This window comes from Balaenoptera borealis (genome assembly GCF_965194805.1).
Source record: "Balaenoptera borealis genome assembly, chromosome: 7".
In the NCBI taxonomy this organism is placed as follows: domain Eukaryota; kingdom Metazoa; phylum Chordata; class Mammalia; order Artiodactyla; family Balaenopteridae; genus Balaenoptera; species Balaenoptera borealis.
Window position 1 is genome coordinate 97,282,119 of NC_138864.1, and position 21,509 is coordinate 97,303,627.

The following is a 21,509-nucleotide window of genomic DNA, read 5'->3' on the forward strand; positions in this document are numbered from 1 at the left end:
AGTTATTAATCCAGAGGCTGCATGTACAAACTTGCTCCAGTGCTGCAAAGAATCAGCTCATCAAACCATGAAGGAAATTCAACCACTCAGGGACAAAGAAGAGGCTTTGGACTTCTTGTGACATTCCCTGGTAATCATGCCTCTTGGTCAGACCTGTGATAGGAGCTGCTGACGTCTGCACTGTTTTACTGTTTCCTTTGCAATTACTTTGGAATGAAAAACAAACTCAGAACTTGAATTCGAGGATGTTTTTCCTGGTAATGAATCCCCTTGCTTTCTACTAAGTCTGAAAAGTTGGCTTCAGCCAAGTTGGCTGTGGGCTCTCCATCACCTCCTCTCCACTGAGACTTGTACTCATTCTTATTTTGTACCAGAGTCTTTGCATGGACGGTACTAAGCAAGGAGTTCAGTGCTGACCGGGAGGGGCAAGAGGTGGAGGAAAGCATGTGTATAAAACCCACAGATGGCAACAGCTGTGCTAAGGCTGACGGAGCTGCTCTTTGAGTGAGTTCAGGACAGAGAAGGTGCCGTTGTCAAGGGAAGGGTGTGGCTTTAATAAATGAACTGCCTCTTACGCAGCCCTCTTCCACTGCTCACCGACAGCTGAGCCAGTGGGGATGAATTCTTGCTTTCAAGTATTTGGCAACTTCTGAGCATTGTGGAAGGAGCAAGGGAGTGTGAAGTATGGAGGGTTTCAGAACAGGCTAACTGTAAATCCCTGGGACCCTCTCCACAGTCACAGAGGTGGGATTTAAAGGGGCAGCAGATAGACCGCAAAGCTGTCCTCCTCTCAGCCTCAGGAGCACAGGAAAGATGCTGTGTTTCTCTACATATGGACATTAACCCACGAATTAGAGTTCTGTCCAGGCTGAAGAATTTTGCTAATCTGCATACGTTGACTTTTTGCCATGTGCATTCTTGTTGGGTTCCCATTTCTCCAGAATCTGCACATTATCAACTGGTTTCTCCAGGTGCTTAGGAGAGCTCTCTGTGCACTTTAAATATGAATTATAAAGAACCTGAGCATTGAACCTGAAGGCAGCAGACTGCGCTTATAGGATCGGCAGGCGGAAAATACAGAACTTTGCATTTAAATTTTAACTCTGCATTTAAATTGCAGAGTGCTGATTGTTGGAAGAATTAGGTGCTGTGAATAAAGTGTTTTGAACTTACCTGCATCTCGGTCCCGGATACAGTAGTCTGGAGAATTCTCAAAATACACGAGGTCATTTTTCGTCGGCTTTTTAAACCTCTTGTTAGCCACAGTGAAACCAGTGCCATCCTGGTTCATGACAACTTGGATGGCTCCGTTGTACTTCCTCCAGAGATAATCGCCCGTTTTTCTGAAGTCGGCCATGGCCAGCCAGCAGGTCCTCAAGGTACATGAGCCGCTCACGCCATGACACTTGCACTCCTGTTTCAAGAACCGCTTTACAGCCTGTGGGAGAAGACGGGCAAGTTCAGTGGAGGCAGACTCCAGCACGTACATGTGAAGGATGTGAAAAAAATGTATATATATGTATAACTGAATCACTTTGCTGCACAGTAGAAATTAACACAACATTGCAAATCAACTGTACTTCAATCAAATAAGTTTTTTTAAAAAGGGAAAAAAAAGAAGTGACCGAAGACCCAGGAGCCTGGGGCTCAGGACTGGGAGATGTTGGGGTCATTTGCTGGTCTCTTCAGCCATACCACACTGCAGCAGGTGGCGGGGGGCAGCGCCTGACTGCGAACGAGCTTCCCTAGGGGGATAACAAAAGCCCCACTAATTTGAATTTACTGGGGTATGAGACCAGCTTGAAGAATGAGGGAATGAATTAGAGTATTTTCTAAAAAAATATAGCTTTACTATCAATATATTGGAAATGTATACTATTACTCAAATTAACAAAGTAATCGCTAAGCCCGTTTTCTTTCAATAAAACAATAATAGTGATTGTTCCTATTTCTGAGGTGCTTTCCATGTTCTGGGCATTGTGATAATGCTTTCTGGACTCTATCTTGATGACCCTGATCTTCACAACAATCCTGTGCTACAGTATTTATTTTGCAGTGATTGAGGAACAAGACTTACAGAGGTTAAAGCACTCGTCCAAGGTTACACAGCTGGTATAGGACAGAGTCAGGGTACACTGGCAAGTCAGTTGGTGACCCTCAGGGTGACATTAAATTTGGGAGATTATCACTCAACTTTGGCCAAGTTATTCAGCTTAGCAGACAGGGCTGGGCTCGCTCTGTTCTTTCGTAGAGAGGAAGCAGAGGCAAGTGGGATGATTAGGGGCTCCCTCATCAGATACCAAAAGCACAGTGACACTCAGAAAGGCAGTGGGAGAGACGGGCCTTGGAGATCTCAAGTCTGAGCCTTTGGTCCTCAGCTCAGTCATGGAGCAGAGGAGGAGAAACCTGCCTCTTGAGGGTCCCCATCCTCTCCATTTGCATGTCTAAGACAGAGGGTATCTAGGGTGGGGGGCACAGGCAGAAGGGGAATGAAACCCCTTGATGACATTATTCAAGATGGTACTAGGAACAAAATTCTTAGGGTAATGCATTGAGAGACCTATTTCTAAGAACTTGGAGGTGGTAGTTTGAACCTTGCTCAGCCCACTCCCTAAGGTTCTGGTATAATTGGTCTAGGTATGGGGTACGGGTGGGTGGCTCCAGAACGCAGCCCAGGTGGCGCTCCCTGCAGCGCCCTAGCTCACCCTCCACCCCACTCCACAGAAACCAATGTTCCAGGCTGCCTCTCCCTCCGCGGGGCCTCACCCCAGGTAACTCTGCCCTGGTTTTTCCTCTTCCACAGACTCAGTCTCTGAACAAGGCTGTAGTATCAATAGGACTACGTGTGCAGAAATGTTCATCACTCCAGAAGGTCAGACCCACAAAAGCATTCTAAAAGGAGCCAAGAGAGCATGGCGGCTCCACAGGTGTGCCTTCACTCATCCCCTTCCCAGCTCGGGCCTTGGCACCACACGTTTCCCGCTTTGCCCCTCATGGAGGACTGTGCCCTGTTACATTTGAAATCTGTCCTCTTCAGGATGAGCCAGCTTTGGAAGGAAGGACAGAGAAGGAAGCAGGAGAAACGGCATTAGTTTGGTCTCCCAGGTCCCAGGGATCTTTAAAGGATTTCTTAGAATGAACTCCTTTTCTGGAACTACACTCCCCATATGGCCCCCACCCTGCCCCCTATCTTTATATTCCAGGTGTTTGGTATGAGGCTCACCGGGTGACTTGGACAGCAGGCCTCTGCCAGAGAAACACGCCTAGGAGGGCCGTCTTGGCTCCCCCAGTCTGCCCCATTTGGGTCACCTGTCCAGGAGCCCTCTATCCTAAGATCTCGATGGTGCCACGCAGAACTCACTCCATGCCAAGCGGTTGGGAATTGACTATGAATGCTCATCCTTCAAAGCTTATTCCTTTAAAAGCTGGGTTATTTACTCATAAGTAATACCCCTAGATTTAAAAATAACAGGAAATATTACTTCCCTTTCTTTGTAATACTAAGTTTCCAGGTTGCAAAGTTCGAACTTGGTAACTGAAGGGTTTGCATATTAATTTAAAATATGCAAATGGCAGGGTTTGCATATTAATTATTTGATTAACTGAAGGGTTTGCATATTAATTTAAAATACACCTTGTGAGTCCTTATAAATACACACGGCAGTGGCCGTGGTACACCCTGTCGATCATCATCATCATTCACTGTTGAGTGGCAGCAGCCGCTTCCCTCTTCTTTGCTAACTTCTCTTCAGGTGTTGGGCAGCCACGTGCTTCAGAAGTGGCCCGGCTTCTCTCTGACCCGGAGCAGCTCAAATCAATAATACTAATTGCCACTGATTTTTTTTGGCAGAGGGCCTGTGGTGATTCAATTTGGGCCAATATGATGTTAGGAATAATCTGTTGGGAGGCTTGTAAGAAAGGTTTCTTCACTCTTTAAAAGGGGAGAAAGTCCTTTTCCCTGTCTCTGGATGCAGCTTTCTGCAGCAGCCCACTTGGGACACGAGGCAGCCAATGCAGGACAAGGAACAAGCTGCAGACGGCAGTCTGGAAGGACAGAAGAACTGGGTTCTGGAGGGTGTTGCTGAACTGCTTGAATGAACCCACTGTGGCCCTGCCCTGCCTCCAGACTTCTCGTCATCCAAGATATTAAGTTTTCCTCATTATTTAGTGTCCCCGGGGTCTGTTACTTATAACCAAAAGTATTTCCACTGGAACCATGGTCAGTTCTTTTTTTGTTTTTTTTTAAACATCTTTATTGGAGTATAATTGCTTTACAATGGTGTGTTAGTTTCTGCTTTATAACAAAGTGAATCAGTTATACATATACATATGTCCCCATATCTCTTCCCTCTTGCGTCTCCCCCACTCCCACCCTCCCTATCCCACCCCTCTTGGTGGTCACAAAGCACTGAGCTGATCTCCCTGTGCTGTGCGGCTGCTTCCCACTAGCTATCTATTTTACATTTGGTAGTGTATATATTAGTCCATGCCACTCTCTCACTTTGTCCCAGCTTACCCTTCCCCCTCCCCGTGTCCTCAGGTCCATTCTCTACGTCTGCATCTTTATTCCTGTCCTGCCCCTAGGTTCTTCAGAACCATTTTGTTTGTTTGTTTTAGATTCCATATATATGTGTTAGCATACAGTATTTGTTTTTCTCTTTCTGACTTACTTCACTCTGTACGACAGACTCTAGGTCAGTTCTTGATTGTGGATTAATCACGGGCTTGACAATTAACCAAGGGGGAAAGTGAGACACCTTCTCTGGTACTGGGTTTGCTTGCATCTCCAGGCCCCATTGCTAACACACAGTCCGGGAAGTGCTCAATCACACCTGGGTGCTACCTCCACCTCTTCTATGTCGCAGGTTTGCAGACTTGAAATTCAAACCCTTAACCTTGAAGAGGGCAATACCCCACTGCATCAGCGAAGCAGAGGGAAGGGACCTAAGCCTAGGCGGCCTGACTTAGACAGTAGTTGAGGTAAGAGTAAGAAATGGGATGGAGAAGCTCACAATAAGGTTGCCTAGTCTGGAAGAATTCCAATATTCAAATGTTGTAATAACATTATAATAATACGTACCACATATTGAGTACTGCACTATGTGCCAGGCTCCGCCCATTATCTTACCTAATTACCATGATTAGGCACAGCGGGTTATTTTTCCCACGAAACCCGGGATCAGTGAGGAAAATAAAATTCCCCAGAGTCACCCAGCTAGACAGAGGCAGACTAGGATGTGAATCAGATATGTCTCACTCCCAGATTCATGCTCTTTCTAAAAACACATTTAAAATCTTCAAATAAATTGCACTGTGTTTTTCTCAACTTTTGACTTGTGCATACTCTGCTTCCCTCTATCCTTTTGAATAAATCAAGAATTAAATGAATAATATTAGAGACCTATTATAATGGGACAGAAAAGAAGTTGAGAGAGATATGGGGAGGAATTACATTGCATCTTCCAAACTAATTGTCATCAAAAATCTATGAAACAGGCCATTCACAGGAGAAATACAAAGTACTAACAAAGAGACAAAAAGATGTTCAACTTCACTAGTAGTCAGAGAAATGCAAACTGAAGCAATGTAACACCTTTTTTTTTCTTTGCCTAGCAGGTTAGCAAATAGTAAAAAGATTGATAATTTGATAATACTTGGTGTTGGTAAGAGTATGGAAAGGAGATGCTATAACAAACTGTTGGTGAGAATGTACGGTATCCTCTGACCTTGCGATTACACTCTGGAAATATCTGCACAAGTTTTGAAGGATGCACACCCACATGGATGTTCGCTGCAGCATAATTAGCAATAGCAAAATATTAGGAAAAAACCAAATGACATCAACAGGACAAGGGTTAAGCAAATTATGGTATGTGCTTAATAAAGGAATATGACGTGGTCTTTGATTAATGATGTAGATCATTCTTACAGTATAAAAGGATGTCAGATGAAAAGCAAAATGCAGAACAGTATATGTGGTATGATCCACTTTTTAAAGGCCTGCGTATGTGTGCATACACAGAGAAGAAGGAAGGGAAAGAATGTTCATTTACAATCTGGCTGCCGTTTGAGGGGCTGCTTGACCTGGAAAGAGTTAAAAAAACAAACAAAAAAAAAAAACACAGGAATTTGGGGATTGTTCTCTGGCACCTAAAGAGAGAAGAGCAGGGGTTCTCCTTCTGGATACACATTAAAATCACCTGGGGACCCTTTCCGTCACAGAGACCCTGGCCTCTCCCGGAGCTGAATATACCAGAACCTGCCCTGGGGGTGGGGCCCAGCCTTGATGGTACTTCCGGTCTCAGGTGCTTCTAATACGCAGCCAGGTTGAGAATCAAGTCCACACCCGGGAAAGCAGCGGAGGAAGGAAGGGGCCTGCGCACCACGGCCAGAGTCCGGGGCCCACGGAGGGCCGGAGCAGGTGAGAAATTCTCGTGGAGGGGTCGGTCTTAGGACTTAGGTCCTAGGAACTGGGATATCTGATGACTGAATTAGAAGTTGTGTCCTACCCTATGTCTCCAAAATGTTCTGACCTCCAGGGAAAATTTCCCACAAGCAGCAGTTTGCGCCACTGCTGCTTTGGAGGGCACGAAAGATGGCGACCAGTGGAGTAAAAGCCAAGCGCTCTCAGAGAGACAGGTTGTAGTGGAGGGTCCTGCCCGGAGGGCCGCTCCCCCGGGGTCTCGGGAGGCGCTGGCTGCGGGGCTGGTGGGCTTCCGCCGCAGGCCGCAGACCTTTTATTTGCACCTTAAAGGAAATGAGCGAACGAAGCGGTCGGGGGTGGGGGGGGGGACCTGGAGACATACATCCCAGGCGCTGCCAGTCTGGGGCTTTTTTGTGTTTGTTTGTTTTTAATTATTACTTTCAAATTTTAAAATTAAAGAACTGTGTGCGCATGATTGGAAAAAATCAAATAGTCCAGAAAAGAGAGTGAAAAGCAATAGCCCTGTGCTGCACCCTCTCCTCTTATCTCCCCTCCCGGTCTGCACGGTACAGCCCCAGAGCGGTCACCTTTAATGCCTTCTGCCCTTGTGGTGGTTCCCCAAATGTCTATACGACCAGTTCTGTGCTAGCTGACCGCCAGCTTTGTGAGAAACAGAGGAAGACATCCCATCCTCCAGATACTATACGGACATCCACCAGAAAATTCTCTTCATAACTAAACAAATCTACAGTGACAGTGCAGTGAATGGAGCCCTCTGGAGAGGGGCGCCACGCACGGTCGGCACAGCTGAGTCCGGCAGCTCTGCCAGTCACTCTGTTTACGTATCGGTCAACATTAGATAGTTCCTGATAGACTTCTTCTTATGGGGGGGTGATAACATAATTCACACCTCATTTCCCTCACCCCAGCTCCCAGCATGGTTCTGTGACGGTTGGTTCTGACGATCTCTCCAACTTCGAGGAGCACCCTTCCACCTTTTCTAGTTCCAAAAGTTACTGGTGCTCTTTCTTATGAGACGAGGATATTTGCAGCCCCTCCTTCCTCCTCCCCTTCTTCTTCCCAGTCTCCGTCAGCAGGGCCTGTCCTTTTCTTTCTTTCTTTTTTTTTTTTTAGGATTACTATTAGATTTTGCTGTTTTTACTTTTTGTTTTGAAATGATTTCAAACTTACAGAAATGTTGCAAGAATAGTACAATGAACTCTTCACTCAGATTTGCCAATTACTAAATATTTTGCCCTATTTGGTTTGTCATTTTCCACACACACACACATACACATGCACAGAGAGAAAATAGTCTAGATACATAAATGTCTTATCTTATGTGTGAGAGTAAATTGTAGACATGGCATCTCTTAACCCTGAAATACCACAATACTATGATCAAAGTCAGGAAATTTAACATCTTTGGTACAATACTATAATCTACATACCTTCTTCAAATTTTGCCAGTTGTCCCAATAATGTCTGCTCCCGCGCCCCCCCCCCCACCCCCCGCAAGCTCGCTCCTCCTCCTCCCCCCTTGTTCTCATCCTTCCTCTCCTCCTCCTCCTTCTTCTTCTAAGAGCTATTGTTTTCTCTGGTCCAGGATCCAGCCCAGGATCACATGTTGCACTTAGTTGTCATGTCTCTCATAGTCTGGAACAGCTCCTCAGCCTTTCTTTGTCTTTCATGACATTGATTTTATTCATTCATTCATTCATTTATTAAGTACAGGGCCTGTCCTTTTGTGGTGACAAACACGAGAGCATTAAAATTCTGTAACAATAGTTAAGTCTCTCATGGTATGTCTAGATGTTGAATCTAAAAACTCAAAACAGTAAATATGGATGTCAAACAGTTAACTGCATAACCAAGGACTGCATTTTATAATCTCTGAACCAATAGCATAGCCTCTGTGCTGAAGAAGAATGTTGCTGGAGTGAAGTTTGGCTTTTTCTCACTTTACTTGCTACCAAGTGCGTTTACTGTAACCTAACGTCTTCCACTCTCAGGCTCATTCCAACTGTTCCATTACTTCCCCTCGTTTCCTGGGGGTTCCATGGTCCTGCATCTTCTTAGTCCTATCTGGACACAGCTGGGATCATGCCCTCCTAGGTGGACACTCTGCTCTGCCAGATGCCATGTTTTCTCTTTTTTTGGTTCATTCCTTCTCTTCGCTGCAGCCCCTTCTTGAGTAACTCCTTCAAGGCGCATGGGGGATGCATTTTCTGAATCTTGTGTGTTAAGATGTCTTTATTGAGCCTTCACACTTGGCTAATAGTTTGGCTGGTTATAAAATTCTGGGTTGAAAATAATTTTCCCTCAAAACTGAAGTTATTGCTTCACAGGCTTTGGCCTCTAGTGTTACAGATGGGAAATCTGATGTCTGGCTGATTCTCTGGCAACTGATTATTGTTTTCATTTCACTTTCCCACCCCCACCCCCTACATGAAAGGTTCTAGAAACCTTCCCTTATCCTTGGTGTTCTGAAATATCACAATGATATATTTAGGATTTTTAAAAAATTAGTCCTGCTCAGCCCTCAGTGGGCCCTTTTGATCTAGAAACTTCAGCACTGAGAGTTTTCTCTTAATATTCAACCCCCCCCCCCAACACACACTTTTTCAGTGTCTTTATGGCATTCTAATTAGTCAAGTTGCTGAACCTCCTGACTCAATCCTCCATGTCTCATATTTTCTCTTTTATAGTTTTAATACTTTCTTCCTGGCTTCTTGAGGAATAAATTCCATTAGACTAACACTCCTGGCTCTCTCCATCCCCTTACTCATTTCTCCCCAGGGTAGGACAACTGACTTATCCAACTGGTGAGTTTAGAAGAAGGAGCAGGGCTTATGTGCCTGGGTTCCTCCTCTTTGGCTTTCTCTTCCAAGTTCTCTCTTGTTCTCTAATTGTCACTTTTTCAAAGCATCCATTCTTGTTGTTCATGGATATTAATATCTTCTTGGATCTTCTTGGCTTTTAAAAAATTTTCTTCTCATCCCTGCCTGACTTACTGCTTTTTTGTTTGCTTTCTTTTACGCTTCTGAATTTAATCAAATATATGTTAATTCTTGGACAGTCTCTTCATATTTAAGAGTGAAGTCATAAAAAAGTATTTAGGAACTCTGGTTATATGATGGGGCTTGTGGACCAGAGGTTTGCTTTCTAATGAGTAGGTAGGACACTGGCTGTTCTGGAGACTCTAACTGCAGAAAGCCTAGAAGGTTTGACACTAGACTTCCAGGAGTTCTGCTTCGGGGTGAAGGGGAGGGAATGGGGTTCTTTATGCCACCAATGGGTTTTTCAGTTAATCCCAATTTTCAGCCCTGTGCTTCTCTCCAGTGCTCATTTGTATCTGAAATTTTCTCAGGGTATCTTGGTTTCCACATTCCTCATCTGCTTTTGTTTCCGCCCCCCCCCCCCCCCGCCTCATCTGCTTTTATTCTTCTAGGCTGAGGCTTCTCCATCCTGCTTTATGTTACGATTTCTTCATTCCCTTTCCACTTTCCAGAAATGTGTTGAGTTCTCTCATTTCTTTGACTATTCTCTTTATTGTTGATTTAAGCCATTTATATTCCATTACTATAATTTTAATGAGGTCTGAGGGAGGAAGGAAGAGGTGAAATAGTATATGTTCTGTCCACAGCCTTGAGTCCGATTGCACTTTGAAATATTCTGGAAGGAGACAAGGATTGTGAGGGGAGGAAATGTTCTCATTTTATGAGACACACTTCTGCACTGCTCAGTTTGTTACTTTTGTTTGTGTGAGTATTGTTTTTATAACAGAAAGAACTCAAAAAAGAATCGATTACAGTGACTTGCTGTCTCTCTCCAGTGTGTGATGCTGAAAGCTTCTTCCAGAAACAGGCCTCAGCCCATGACACATTTAGGTCCCGTTTCCCACTTGGTCTCGAATCTTTTCTAAAGGCTCTCTGGTACCACTTCCTTCTTTGATTCTTGATGCGGACTGCTGTCAAGGTTCCATTTTCAACCTACTTCTTAGGCCCCTCTTTGTAAATTCTCACAGCCCTCATGGCTTTTTATATCCCCCAGGCGCCCAGCGCAATTCCTCATCAACCACCTCCCCTCACTATTTGCTTAATCCCACCAGTGTTTACTCTGTGGCATCTCATCACTAAACCTTTGCTCACTTGACATGACTACTTTTATTTATTTATTTTTTTAATTATTTATTTAATTTATTTTTGGCGGTGTTGGGTCTTCGTTGCTGCGCACGGGCTTTCTCTAGTTGCGGCGAGCGAGAGCTACTCTTTGTTGCAGTATATGCAGGCTTCTCATTGCAGTGGCTTCTCTTGTTGTGGAGCACGGGCTCTAGAGCACAGGCTCAGTAGTTGTGGTGCACGGGCTTAGTTGCTCCGCGGCATGTGGGATCTTCCTGGACCAGGGGTTGAACCCAGGTTCCCTGCATTGGCAGACGGATTCTTAACCACTGTGCCACCAGGGAAGTTCACTACTTTTAAAAAGATGAATAAATGTGACTGCTAAGGACAGGAGTATTCTTTTGGCATTTAGCCTCATAGAAACCATTTTTAGCTTAATATAAAACTTTTCTCAATAAAAAATCTTCAGTAAGCTCATTGTTCTGTCAGTGCTACAATCTTAGTAGATTTTTGATGGCCCTTAAATCTTTGATTTTGAGCACTTTAAGCCTTCAGATCTGCAGAGGCTATTTTCTACTCTTAGAATTTAAGAAACTTATAAATATTAATATTCTATACCACAGAAACAAAAGTCTGACTGTTTTAAAAAATAAAAGGGGGGGGCATGAAAGAAGGAAATACATGCATTGTGCAAGCTAGAACAATTCTATTTTATATTTATCCCAACTAAAGGTCAGAGCATAATAACAAGGCATAGCATTCATTAGGATCTTAGCATATGTTAAGCCATGCTGAGCACTTGATTTAAGCACTTTTATTTAATCCACACAAGCATATAAGGCATATACTATTTTCATCCCCATTTTACAGATGAGGATATTGACATACCTAGACCCTGAGGACCTTGCCCTAGGTCTCACAGGCAATGTAGCTGAGGCAGGACGTACCCCAAACCTGTCTGACACCAGGTTGACACCTTAAATCACTCTGCCAGCCTTTCTCATGAACTTCTGGGGGGTTCGTGGTCTCTGGTTTCAGTGGATGGGTTCTACAAAAGTTTTTACATTTAGTGTTTGCACATCAGATTAGTCCACAAAGAATTATTTTGACAGTTTTAATAAGATGAACTTCTCCCAAGGAGAGTGAAATTTTAGTCTCTTAACTCAGGCTTTTTGGAGACTGAGCCCAAGCAACGCCAGGGTGTCTTTATAAGACTTCTTTGCAGATCATGAGATTTTTTTTTGTAAGTACCTGCATTTTGCTAAGTTTATGACCCCTGTGTCCTGCTATACTGATTCTCTCCCTATCAGAAAAAGGGCAGGGCTTCCCTGGCGGCACAGTGGTTGAGAATCTGCCTGCCAATGCAGGGGACACGGGTTCGAGCCCTGGTCTGGGAAGATCCCACATGCCGCGGAGCAACTAGGCCCGTGAGCCACAACTACTGAGCCTGCGCGTCTGGAGCCTGTGCTCCGCAACAAGAGAGGCCGCGATAGGGAGAGGCCCGCGCTCCACGATGAAGAGTGGCCCCCGCTTGCCGCAATTGGAGAAAGCCCTCGCACAGAAACGAAGACCCAACACAGCCATAAATAAATAAATAAATAAAATTTTAAAAAAAAGAAAAAGGGCAATCCACCTTATACCATATGAAATCTATGCAAACATAACTACTGACCTTGCCTTAGAAATCCTGCTTAGAATTTATTTTAGGTCTTTATATGCTATGTTTCAACTAAAGTATTTAGTTTAACTTGAGCATTTGAAGAAGTGTTAGTACTTCACTTTTTAGTTGGGTGTATGCCACAAAGCAACTACCATATTTCTGGTCCTATATCAGTTTTCCTGAGGGAAACACACATTAAAAACATATTATTTAATTTTCAGATGCTGGCTTAAAGCCAAGTATATTTATTAACAATTAAGTCCCTTTGACAGGTCCACATCTCTAAGAGTTACTGAAAACCAGACCAACAAATCTTTCAAACATACATGCTCTGGAACTAGGAAAACAAGGAATACTTATTAGCAAACTGTGCAGTTGATTTGCTTATGCAATCGTTTATTAACTTAAATAAGACATTGTGATTTCTTGAGCACTGTTATTGTTTAAAAACAGTGACTGTGGGTGGGCTTAGCTAGGAAATATAAGGTGTGGAACTTATTTGTGGAATTCAAGAACATTACCGTTGACTAACCATATATATAATAATTCTTATTGACTAATGAGGCCAGTCTAAAAAACATTTTCTATGAATAATAGAACTTTACCTGGAACTGTAACAATTTTGTTAACAGTTTTCTCTGCTTTGGGACTTTAATTCTGGTTAGTTTTTGATTCATACATGGTAAAAGATTGACAGTATCAAAAACATTCTATCTTTGGGTCCAACAAGAGAGAGGTGAGGCTGGCAGAACTGATCTAATTTTTCAGAATGCGTTTCATTTTATGAACAGAGATGGCCAGTCAGAACATAAATCTGTACTAAGTGAAAGTTGTGCTTCGAAAAGATGCTCAACATTGATGAGGATATACAGGAGGTTAAAGCAGTCTGGCTCTGTAATTCAGTTCAGTTTTATCACTTTCTTTTCTGTTGATATTTCTTACTTTTCGAGAGTGATTTCTTTTTCATCACACCCAGTTCTCTTGGTTCAGACCCATTATGTATTATTTATCTTAAGTGGCATCATAGGATCTATTCTTGGAAGTCTTTATTAGGCCCAAGATTTACTTGCCTGTAAGGCTATGCTTACATCTTGTACAATATCCATTTGTGTTGACTTTGGAGGTATTTCCTGTAGTCAGAACTTGGAAGTATCTGCTTTGTGCTGGTGCCCCAGTGGGCCGAGCTCAGGGGCAGGCCCGGCACTCCACAGCACTGACCTTGAGGGGTGCTGGATTGGGCAGAGCACAGAACTAGAAACTCTGGATCCTTTGCCCTCCAAACTTCTCACATATAAAATACAGGATATCTAAATATATATAAATGTAAAATACAGGAGGCTAAGTTTGAATTTCAGCTAGGAAATAAATTCAACTTGTTTCCTAACTCCGGCCACCCTATTATATAGACTTTAGTCTCTTCATATGGAAAATATGGATAGTAATGGTACCTACCTCCTAGGCTTGCTTAAAACCTGGTGCATATGTGTATATATTTTATTTTCTGTAGCAATCCTTGTTAGGTAACTTGTCCAAGGTCATGCTCAAGTATTAGAACCAGTGTCCAGAGCCCCAGCCTCCATGTTGCCTCAGTCAACATGATGTCAATAGCTAAGAACCCCTAATGAGCCAATAACAATGTAAACACTATGTTAAAAATATAAATAGCAGCACAGTTGCCATATGCTAATTTTTTATTACTATCCATCAGGAAGCTTACTGTCTGTATCAGTCCTTATATGTATAGGTAAAGCTGAAAATAAAATTCAGGGAGGTAGAAATTTCTCATAAGTTTGCTAGTGAGTCTATTTTTTAAAGTCATTCATTCAAACCTATTGCAGAAGATTTGAACTTTGAAATCTATCATTCTTTTAAAGTGGACTCTAGAGAAATTAACAGTACATAAAACTGGAACTTAAGTATTTAACATCTCCTGCATTGTTCAATACCTTCCCATTGCTTCACAGCAGCACCCAAATATCTCAGCATGGCATTTGAGGCTCTCCAGATCTGGCCGAGACTCAAATTTGCAGCCTCAGCTCCTATTAATTCTCAGTCATGAGCTCTACCCTAGTACCCTTGTCATTCTTCAACTTTGATGTTCTTTCTACTCTCATATCTTTCTTTGTCTGGAGTCCCTTCATCCTGGAAAGCATTTTCCCTGTCTCAGCCATAGGAAACCTTTATCTCCAGCTTCAACACCCAGCTCTTTTATGACACAACCTTTCTCTCCTCAACTAACTGGCCCTTTGGGTGATTTTTCTATTATACCATCTAGCATAGAGCTTGCCTCGCGACTGTATTTCACTTGTCTTCCTGATTAAAATTTAGTTTCTTGTGGTCAGGATTTTGTCTTATTCTTTTCTACATACCAGAAACAGTGCTTTTCCCAAATTTAGTCCAACAGCACATAGGAACAGTGCTCTAGAACTTGCAGTGCCTTGAGTTGAAATTTTGGAAATCCACCAAATAAGCTTTGGGCATGCTCATGGTGACTAGAAGTTATGTTTTTGGTATTTAAACAAGGTTTTCCCTTTTATTAAGAAATAATACATATTCAGTTTAGAAAACTTGTAAAATTAAAGACACACACAAAGGGGAAAAAAATATCACCAGTAAACTACCTTCCAAGGACTGCTGCTGCTGCTGTTTTTTGTTTTGTTTTGTTTTTTTTCAGTACAGAAATGCTGTGTGTTTATCTTTCTCAGAAATTCTCAACAGAGACAACATGGAAAGGTAGATAAGGACAAAAAGATGAAAGCAATGGGTTTGAGCCCCCAAGCCCAGCACTTCACGATTGTATGACCCTATGTGTTAGTCACTTGATCCCTCTGAGGCCCAGTTTCGTCATCTGAAAAATAGAAATACTAATACTGCTCTTTATTCCAATAGAGGTTTTTTAGAAGATCAAATTACAAAGGATTTTGAAGGTCTTTTGTACATTAGCTAATGCCGTATGCCTATTTTTCATTAGTATGTTAGACTGTACCGAAGATGAGTCTATGGGTACGTGGAGAGATCAGATTGAATCCTAAGTACTAGTTCAAACTGGATTTGTGCCTGACTCTACCCTGAGTTACAGATAACCTTCACGTCACTAAAGGGGGGAGGGGGGGACTAGCTTTTACTGAGCACCTACTACTTGCCAGGTTCTGTGCTATTCACTTTACCCTTGTCTTTCCATAGCACTACATAATCCCCTTTACATCTGAAAGAGCCTGAATTCAGTGATCTAAGCCACCGGTATTGCAGGGTTAAAACGAAGGTAGGTCTCGCTTCACATCCCTTGTTCCATCTTCAGTATGGTAAGAAATACTTTTGGGGAAAAGTATTTTTATGGAATTCCTCTTATTCTTATTATGGAAATGTCCAGTGATTGAAGGGCAGTATTTGATTGGGTACATGGAATATTTTGAGACGGAGTCTCTTAGGAAAGGTAAAAGAAGTTGTGATCATTTCATGTAGAAAGAGTGGACTAATTTAAACCTGTTTTCAAGATCCTGAAAGGAAACAAATGGTGGCTATCAACCAAGTAACTTTCACCTGAAATTTACCTTAACCTATCTTAAAATATAATTTAGAAGTTTTCATAGCATGGCTTCTTTAGCTCTAAAAAGAACTGCTAAGAGAAGTTATGGACTGTCTTTTTCGATAAAGTGTTTGTTTTGAACAAGGTAGATTTATCTTTTCAAGACTTATTAATAGTCCTATTTGGAGGCAGAAAACGAGGCTCAAGATGAGTTTCAAGAAAACATGAAGGAAAGAAGCATCATTACAAATTCTGTTGAAGCTGTGATTAAAATAAAGTGATATAACAGCATAGAAGATCTAAAATGATATTACAGTACAGAGACACATGAGGGTGCTCTAACCAGCTGCTATAATAAAGGAATTAAACTGCTCAAATGTTAGGGGAAAGTTAAGGCCTGTTGTGAATGGCAGTGTTGAATTCTGATTTGTAGCGTTGGCTAAGCAGAACAATCTTGGAATAGATGGCTTTTCTTTTAAAATGTATTGGCCCTGCCCCTTGCTCCCCACCCCACCCCACCCCATCCCCCCATTTTAAAAAGTAGATGTTCGTAGTGGACAATTTGGGAAACACTGAAAAGCACAAAGAAGAAAAAAAAAATGAACTGATGTGGCTATCAGCCTTGGAGGCTGGGGTTTTCTAGAGCTAGGCCAGTCGGAGGCTTAGCTCAGGAGGCCTGCCTTCAAACTCAAGCCCAGCCTGTTCTCATTTTGATTCCACAGACCTTCTGCTGGTACGAAGGGGGAGTAGAGACTGGGAGTCTAATGACCGCAAGAAGAGAATTAGAGACGCATGTTTATCTCAATACATTTACTCTCATTAAAGTTCATATTCACTGACATCATGCATCTCCTTGAAACAGTCTGCCCACCCACCATTAATTAAAGCCACATTTAAAAAAGTCAGTGTGTGCACTTTTATTCCAATCAAAAGTAGCCTCCTAAGTTTTGCAGAGTAGGCAGGAGAATATCTGAGGCTTGACAGCTGTTCACCTCTACACAGTGAGGAATCATGTAATTTACATGAAAAGTCATGTTTATTCAGAGCCTACAATATAATAGCTAAGATCTATTGTCTTGAAGAGTAGAAACATTCAATATCTAATGACCTATTCAGCAAAATTAACATTTGTTTTGATGAGTCAACGTTATTTTGGATGCAGTGTATGACCATATGCTCTTATCTGTACAAATAGTCTGAGAGATCCAACTATATACTGTGCTTGAATAATTAAGCAGCATTCTCCTATCAAAGACACCACACTTTATAACCTATACATATGGTATCAATGTCAAACAAAGGTCAATGTAAATTTTTCCTTATCTAAACCATTGCACAAACAGTAATTACCGCAGTTGTAGGATTGCACAACCGTAGTCTATATTCTTGGCAGTAGTCACTATAAGTTCATAAATTTGTGAAAATTAGGAATGTTGCTTTTCCAAGTTCAAGAAAGGTACTATTTGTAAACTGCTCAGGTCACACTCATCTTATTCCGTGTGCTAAGCAAGACTTCTTTCCTTCCAAATTCCTTTAAATGAGATCTGTTCCCTCTGTGAGCCTAGTAAAAGGGTTTTCATCCAAACAGATCTACATTCTTTTCTATTCTTTTTTCCTATTAAAGCCCCCCTGGGGACTTTTCAATTTTATGCTGATCTTTCTTTATATATTAATGTCAAGCACATATTTATTTTGTGTTGATAAAAGACAAATTATAGTTATCTCTTCTCATTGGCAGTTAGATTATTTTAGAATGGTTCTGACTGAATGTTTGATTAGCCAACCAGTTTATGCTTCTTACACAAAGGCCTAATGTGCAGCATTCCGATTCTCTAGTTCTTCTGGTCAAGCCACCATGCCCAAAGACATGGCTCATCAGTGGATCTGAACACTGGCATTGAAATGGTTTAATCCTAGGCCAAACCACCTCGGGGCTGGGAGTTGAAACCTGAATTCTAGTCCTGGCTTTTCTTCTGATTCTCCATGTGACCTGGAGCACAGGAGGGTCTATTTCCTCATTTAATAAATGGGAGTTAGGGAACGAATATTGACCAGGTACCCACAGCCCAAGAGGTTAGTCAGGTCTAGAGGTTAAGGGGCCAGTGTGCCTCTTTGGGGCATGGCTTCCCCTAGTCCACTTACTCATCCAGTACCAGAAACCCCTTAAAAGCCCAAGGTGGGGCTTTTAAGAGTGAAAGCAGCTTCTGGTTCTGAAAAGAGTTTCCCTGAATCTAGAAGAAGCCAACAAGCCATGCCTGGTGAGTTGCTTTCATGATAAGTTTGAGAGAAGATGTTCTGGGACTTGATACCCCTTAGATACAAGCATTCAGCGTCCCACTGGTATGTGGGATGCAGCCCTATCCTCAACCACAGATGCTATCTTCTGACTAGATAATACAGTATCCAGAGAGACCATAGGCACTTGACTGTACCCAATGCCAAAAACAGTGGTTGGACTCCTTCAGCTTAGCTGTGGGAGGGAAGGTAGAGTGCAGGTGGGGATATGTCAACCCAGTTGGTGGTATTCTTTAGAACAAACAGCTCTGGGCTAGGGGACAGCGGGAAGTTGTGATGATAGCATTTTAGCACTCTAGGAAGGCTTAAGATAAGCTTGCCTTAAGTGATTTATAAGGCCATGAAGTCTACAAAACGAGCACCGCTGCAGTCCATACCTTCCTGCCGGCTCTGTTGTTGTGAAGATTCATCAGGGCTCTGGCATCCTTTCCTTTCCTTTCCTTGGCGTCCACAAAGGCTCGGGCAAACTTGATCCCATAGTCAATGTTATCACTGCAGCCACCCCAGTCGAAAGTGCCCTTGCTGTCCTTGGCGGTTCCCTTCTTCTTTGGGTCACAGGAACAGGATTTTAATTCTCCTTGGCTACAGGCCCTGGTGATGGCAAATACAACTCCAGCTGAAGAGATGGCGTAAACAAAGGCAGATTCCCGGCTACCTGTAACAAAAATGCTTTTCTTAAAAGCAGTCTGGCATTGCTCGTTCTGAATAACTTTCACACGATGGCTGTTTAATACTTGTTCTGCCTCTGACATACTTTGCCACTAGACAAAGTATCCTTGAAGAATTCTTTCCTAGAGCCAAGGCTCGCTCTTGAATATGAATCATCGCGCTTAATACAAGCTTTTATCAATTTGGATAACTGTAGGACAACTATCCTTAAAGTAAAGAAAGTATAAAAGAAAATGCAGCAAAAGCCTGCCCTGCCCAGTTCCTGGCTTCATATTAGTCTCATACATGTTCTTGCTTTAACCTAGAATCCCACATGTCCCAGAAGAGAGGAGCAGGGCATCTCTAGACCTTGGTTTCCTCCTCTGCAGCATACAGTCTGAATTCTGTAATTCTATCATTCCATAACAGATTTTGGTATTCGTGCTACTACAGCTCTCCCTGAAAAAACCTTCCAGACCTCCAGGCATTATTGCGGACACTTGTATGTGTGTAAATGATTGCTACTGAAATACTGAATTCAAAGTAATCTAGGGGCTGAGGAGGGAAGACAGTTCATAGCAGTAACCAGCACCTCTGGTTAACCCTGGAGAGCTTTGGCTTGGCATCAGCTTTCACAAGTAACGGAGAGATTATTGAAGGCAATATGCAATATCCTTGAGTTACATACTACGTCTAACTATTAAGGTGAATTTACTTTCTTCTGGGACACCTGCACTAATCACTGGTATTGGGTAAAAGACAGTGAAAAGCTTTTCTTTGGTTTTTTCTGGAAGGAAGCAAATTTACCGCCTATAATTAGACCTGGGCAAGAACCCTTTGGGGTGCTTTCTTAGAATTGTTCTTTATTAGAGCACAGGCTACGTTCACTTCCAGGCTGAAGGGTACATATTTCAGTGCGATAACTACATTAAATTATTTTAATAATCTGTAGTAACTCAGAACACGGTGTTGTGGCATAGTGAGAGATATAAGGCTCTTTCGGGTCTGTGTGCACCTCATTTTTCAAGTGGAGCTGTATTTCACTGTTATTAGCATGCCTTTTTACTAATGGCTGCTGCAGCAAATATATTCACCATCGCAATAGAAGCCGAACAAGCTAATGCCAATGCAAGGCAGCAAATGGAGAGCCATTTGGTGATTCACTATGTCAAGAGGAGTGTGACTTTTTGAACCACACAGCTGGGAGAACAAACCACTTTTTCGCGTCGAAGCCCTGCTTGTTTCCGTTTGTCATTCAGTGCTAAAATTTATTATACATCCCTTGCAATATTTGCTCTGCTAGTCTCATTATTAAAAATCAGGAAAACGTATCTACACCATATTAAATGGCATTTGCCTCAGCCTTCAAAAAATATCTCCCCCGAAACCTGTAACCATCCAGAAAAAAGGAATCAATCATGCCTTGAAGTTAGGTAAAATCAGTTATATGAATATTTGCCATAGGTAGCAGGTAGTGCTCTCCAGAGAGAAATGTGAGGGTTGTGGGAGCTGTTTTAGAATTCCAGATTATGTTATAAGGATCACAGATGATTTTCTAAGAGGAATTGACATGTTTTGTAAAAGATGGTGACTAGTAGATGCAAATGTGGCTTAATCTCTGCTAGTGGCTTTCAGATAAATAAAATTTTTATTTTACCCATTTTACCACGTAGGAAAATACCTTGTCCATAGTCATCCCATTGATCTGCTAAAGCCTGGTTTTGGATTTGGAGTTCAGTGCCCACATTTAGAGATATCATATGGGGGAAAATTCCTGAATGCATAATATATTTTGCACTAGTCTTATTTCTTAAGGAGAAAGGAGAGAAACTTTATGAGGTGGTCTTTTAGGGGAAAGCTATGGAAGATGCAGATGATAGAATGTCAGTGACCAGACAGTATTTTGAAGGTTAGTAGAGGAATAAATTGTCTAGGCACAGAATGCATCCTGGCCTAACTTGCAAACAACTACATTGACTTGTTGGCTGAAAGAAAAAAAAAAAATCACTTAAAAAATCTGCTACATTTCAGAAATAATTTCCAAAGCAACACCATCACCTTTCTAAATATTTGTCATTTATTATTCAAATGCATTACTAAATAGCTAGATATTTGTTTATTTAAATAAAAAATTAGCACATGGAATATCTTTTCATTTTACCTCCAGATGTTTTGGTATATCATGTAGATACGGCCTTAAGATGTTTTCAGTTAAGTGTCTTAGATGAATCACTAAAATGCTATGTGCAAAATAGTAGCACATTTCAAGAGTTGGCTTTGTAACAAAACAAATTTTGATCTCGGGCCTCTTCTTAGAAAAACTGATTCTTTTTAAAGCCATTGCAGTATGAAACAAAATCCAAATCTAAATGGTGATATTTAGACTTCCTGATGTGTTACTATTGAAGTTTCTCTAATTTTTGGCTTGAGATAAGTCAAGCAATGTTTACTAAGTGTATAGGCTGGGACAGGCAGCTGGGAAGGCAAAACACTAGAAGCTAGGCTTTCTGGAAGGTTATGGGTTGTTCAACTCTTTTTTTAAAAATGCTTGCCCTTTTTTTTTTTTTTTTTTTTAACAAGGATGAAACCTAATCACCTTTTTGTTTAAGGCTTATTCTAGAATTCTGGAAGTATATGCAAATTCTTGCAGGATTATTTTTGAGTTTACTAGTTCTGTCTTTACATTTCTCTGCCCGTGTCTGGTGATAGTCGGTTGAATGAGCAAATTACGAAAGTTCCTAAAAATCGTTCTGCCTTACTCTTGCTCTCTGAAGCAAAAGAGGCAGATGTTCTCCATTTCTCTATGACCACAGGATATGTTAGTAACTTTTATGT

At 41.9% G+C, this 21,509-nt stretch overlaps 1 protein-coding gene across 1 annotated transcript in view; it reads right to left on the reverse strand.

Moving 5' to 3' along the window:
* The window catches only part of WNT2 (Wnt family member 2), a 47,382-nt gene that overhangs the window by 19,687 nt on the left and 6,186 nt on the right, over window positions 1-21,509 (reverse strand). Inside the window, exons 3-4 of the mRNA XM_082400123.1 lie at window positions 18,404-18,681; window positions 1,174-1,438 (exon numbers count right to left, since the gene is read on the reverse strand). Coding sequence (XP_082256249.1) covers window positions 1,174-1,438; window positions 18,404-18,681 — 543 coding nt within the window. The remainder of the gene's footprint in view (window positions 1-1,173; window positions 1,439-18,403; window positions 18,682-21,509) is intronic.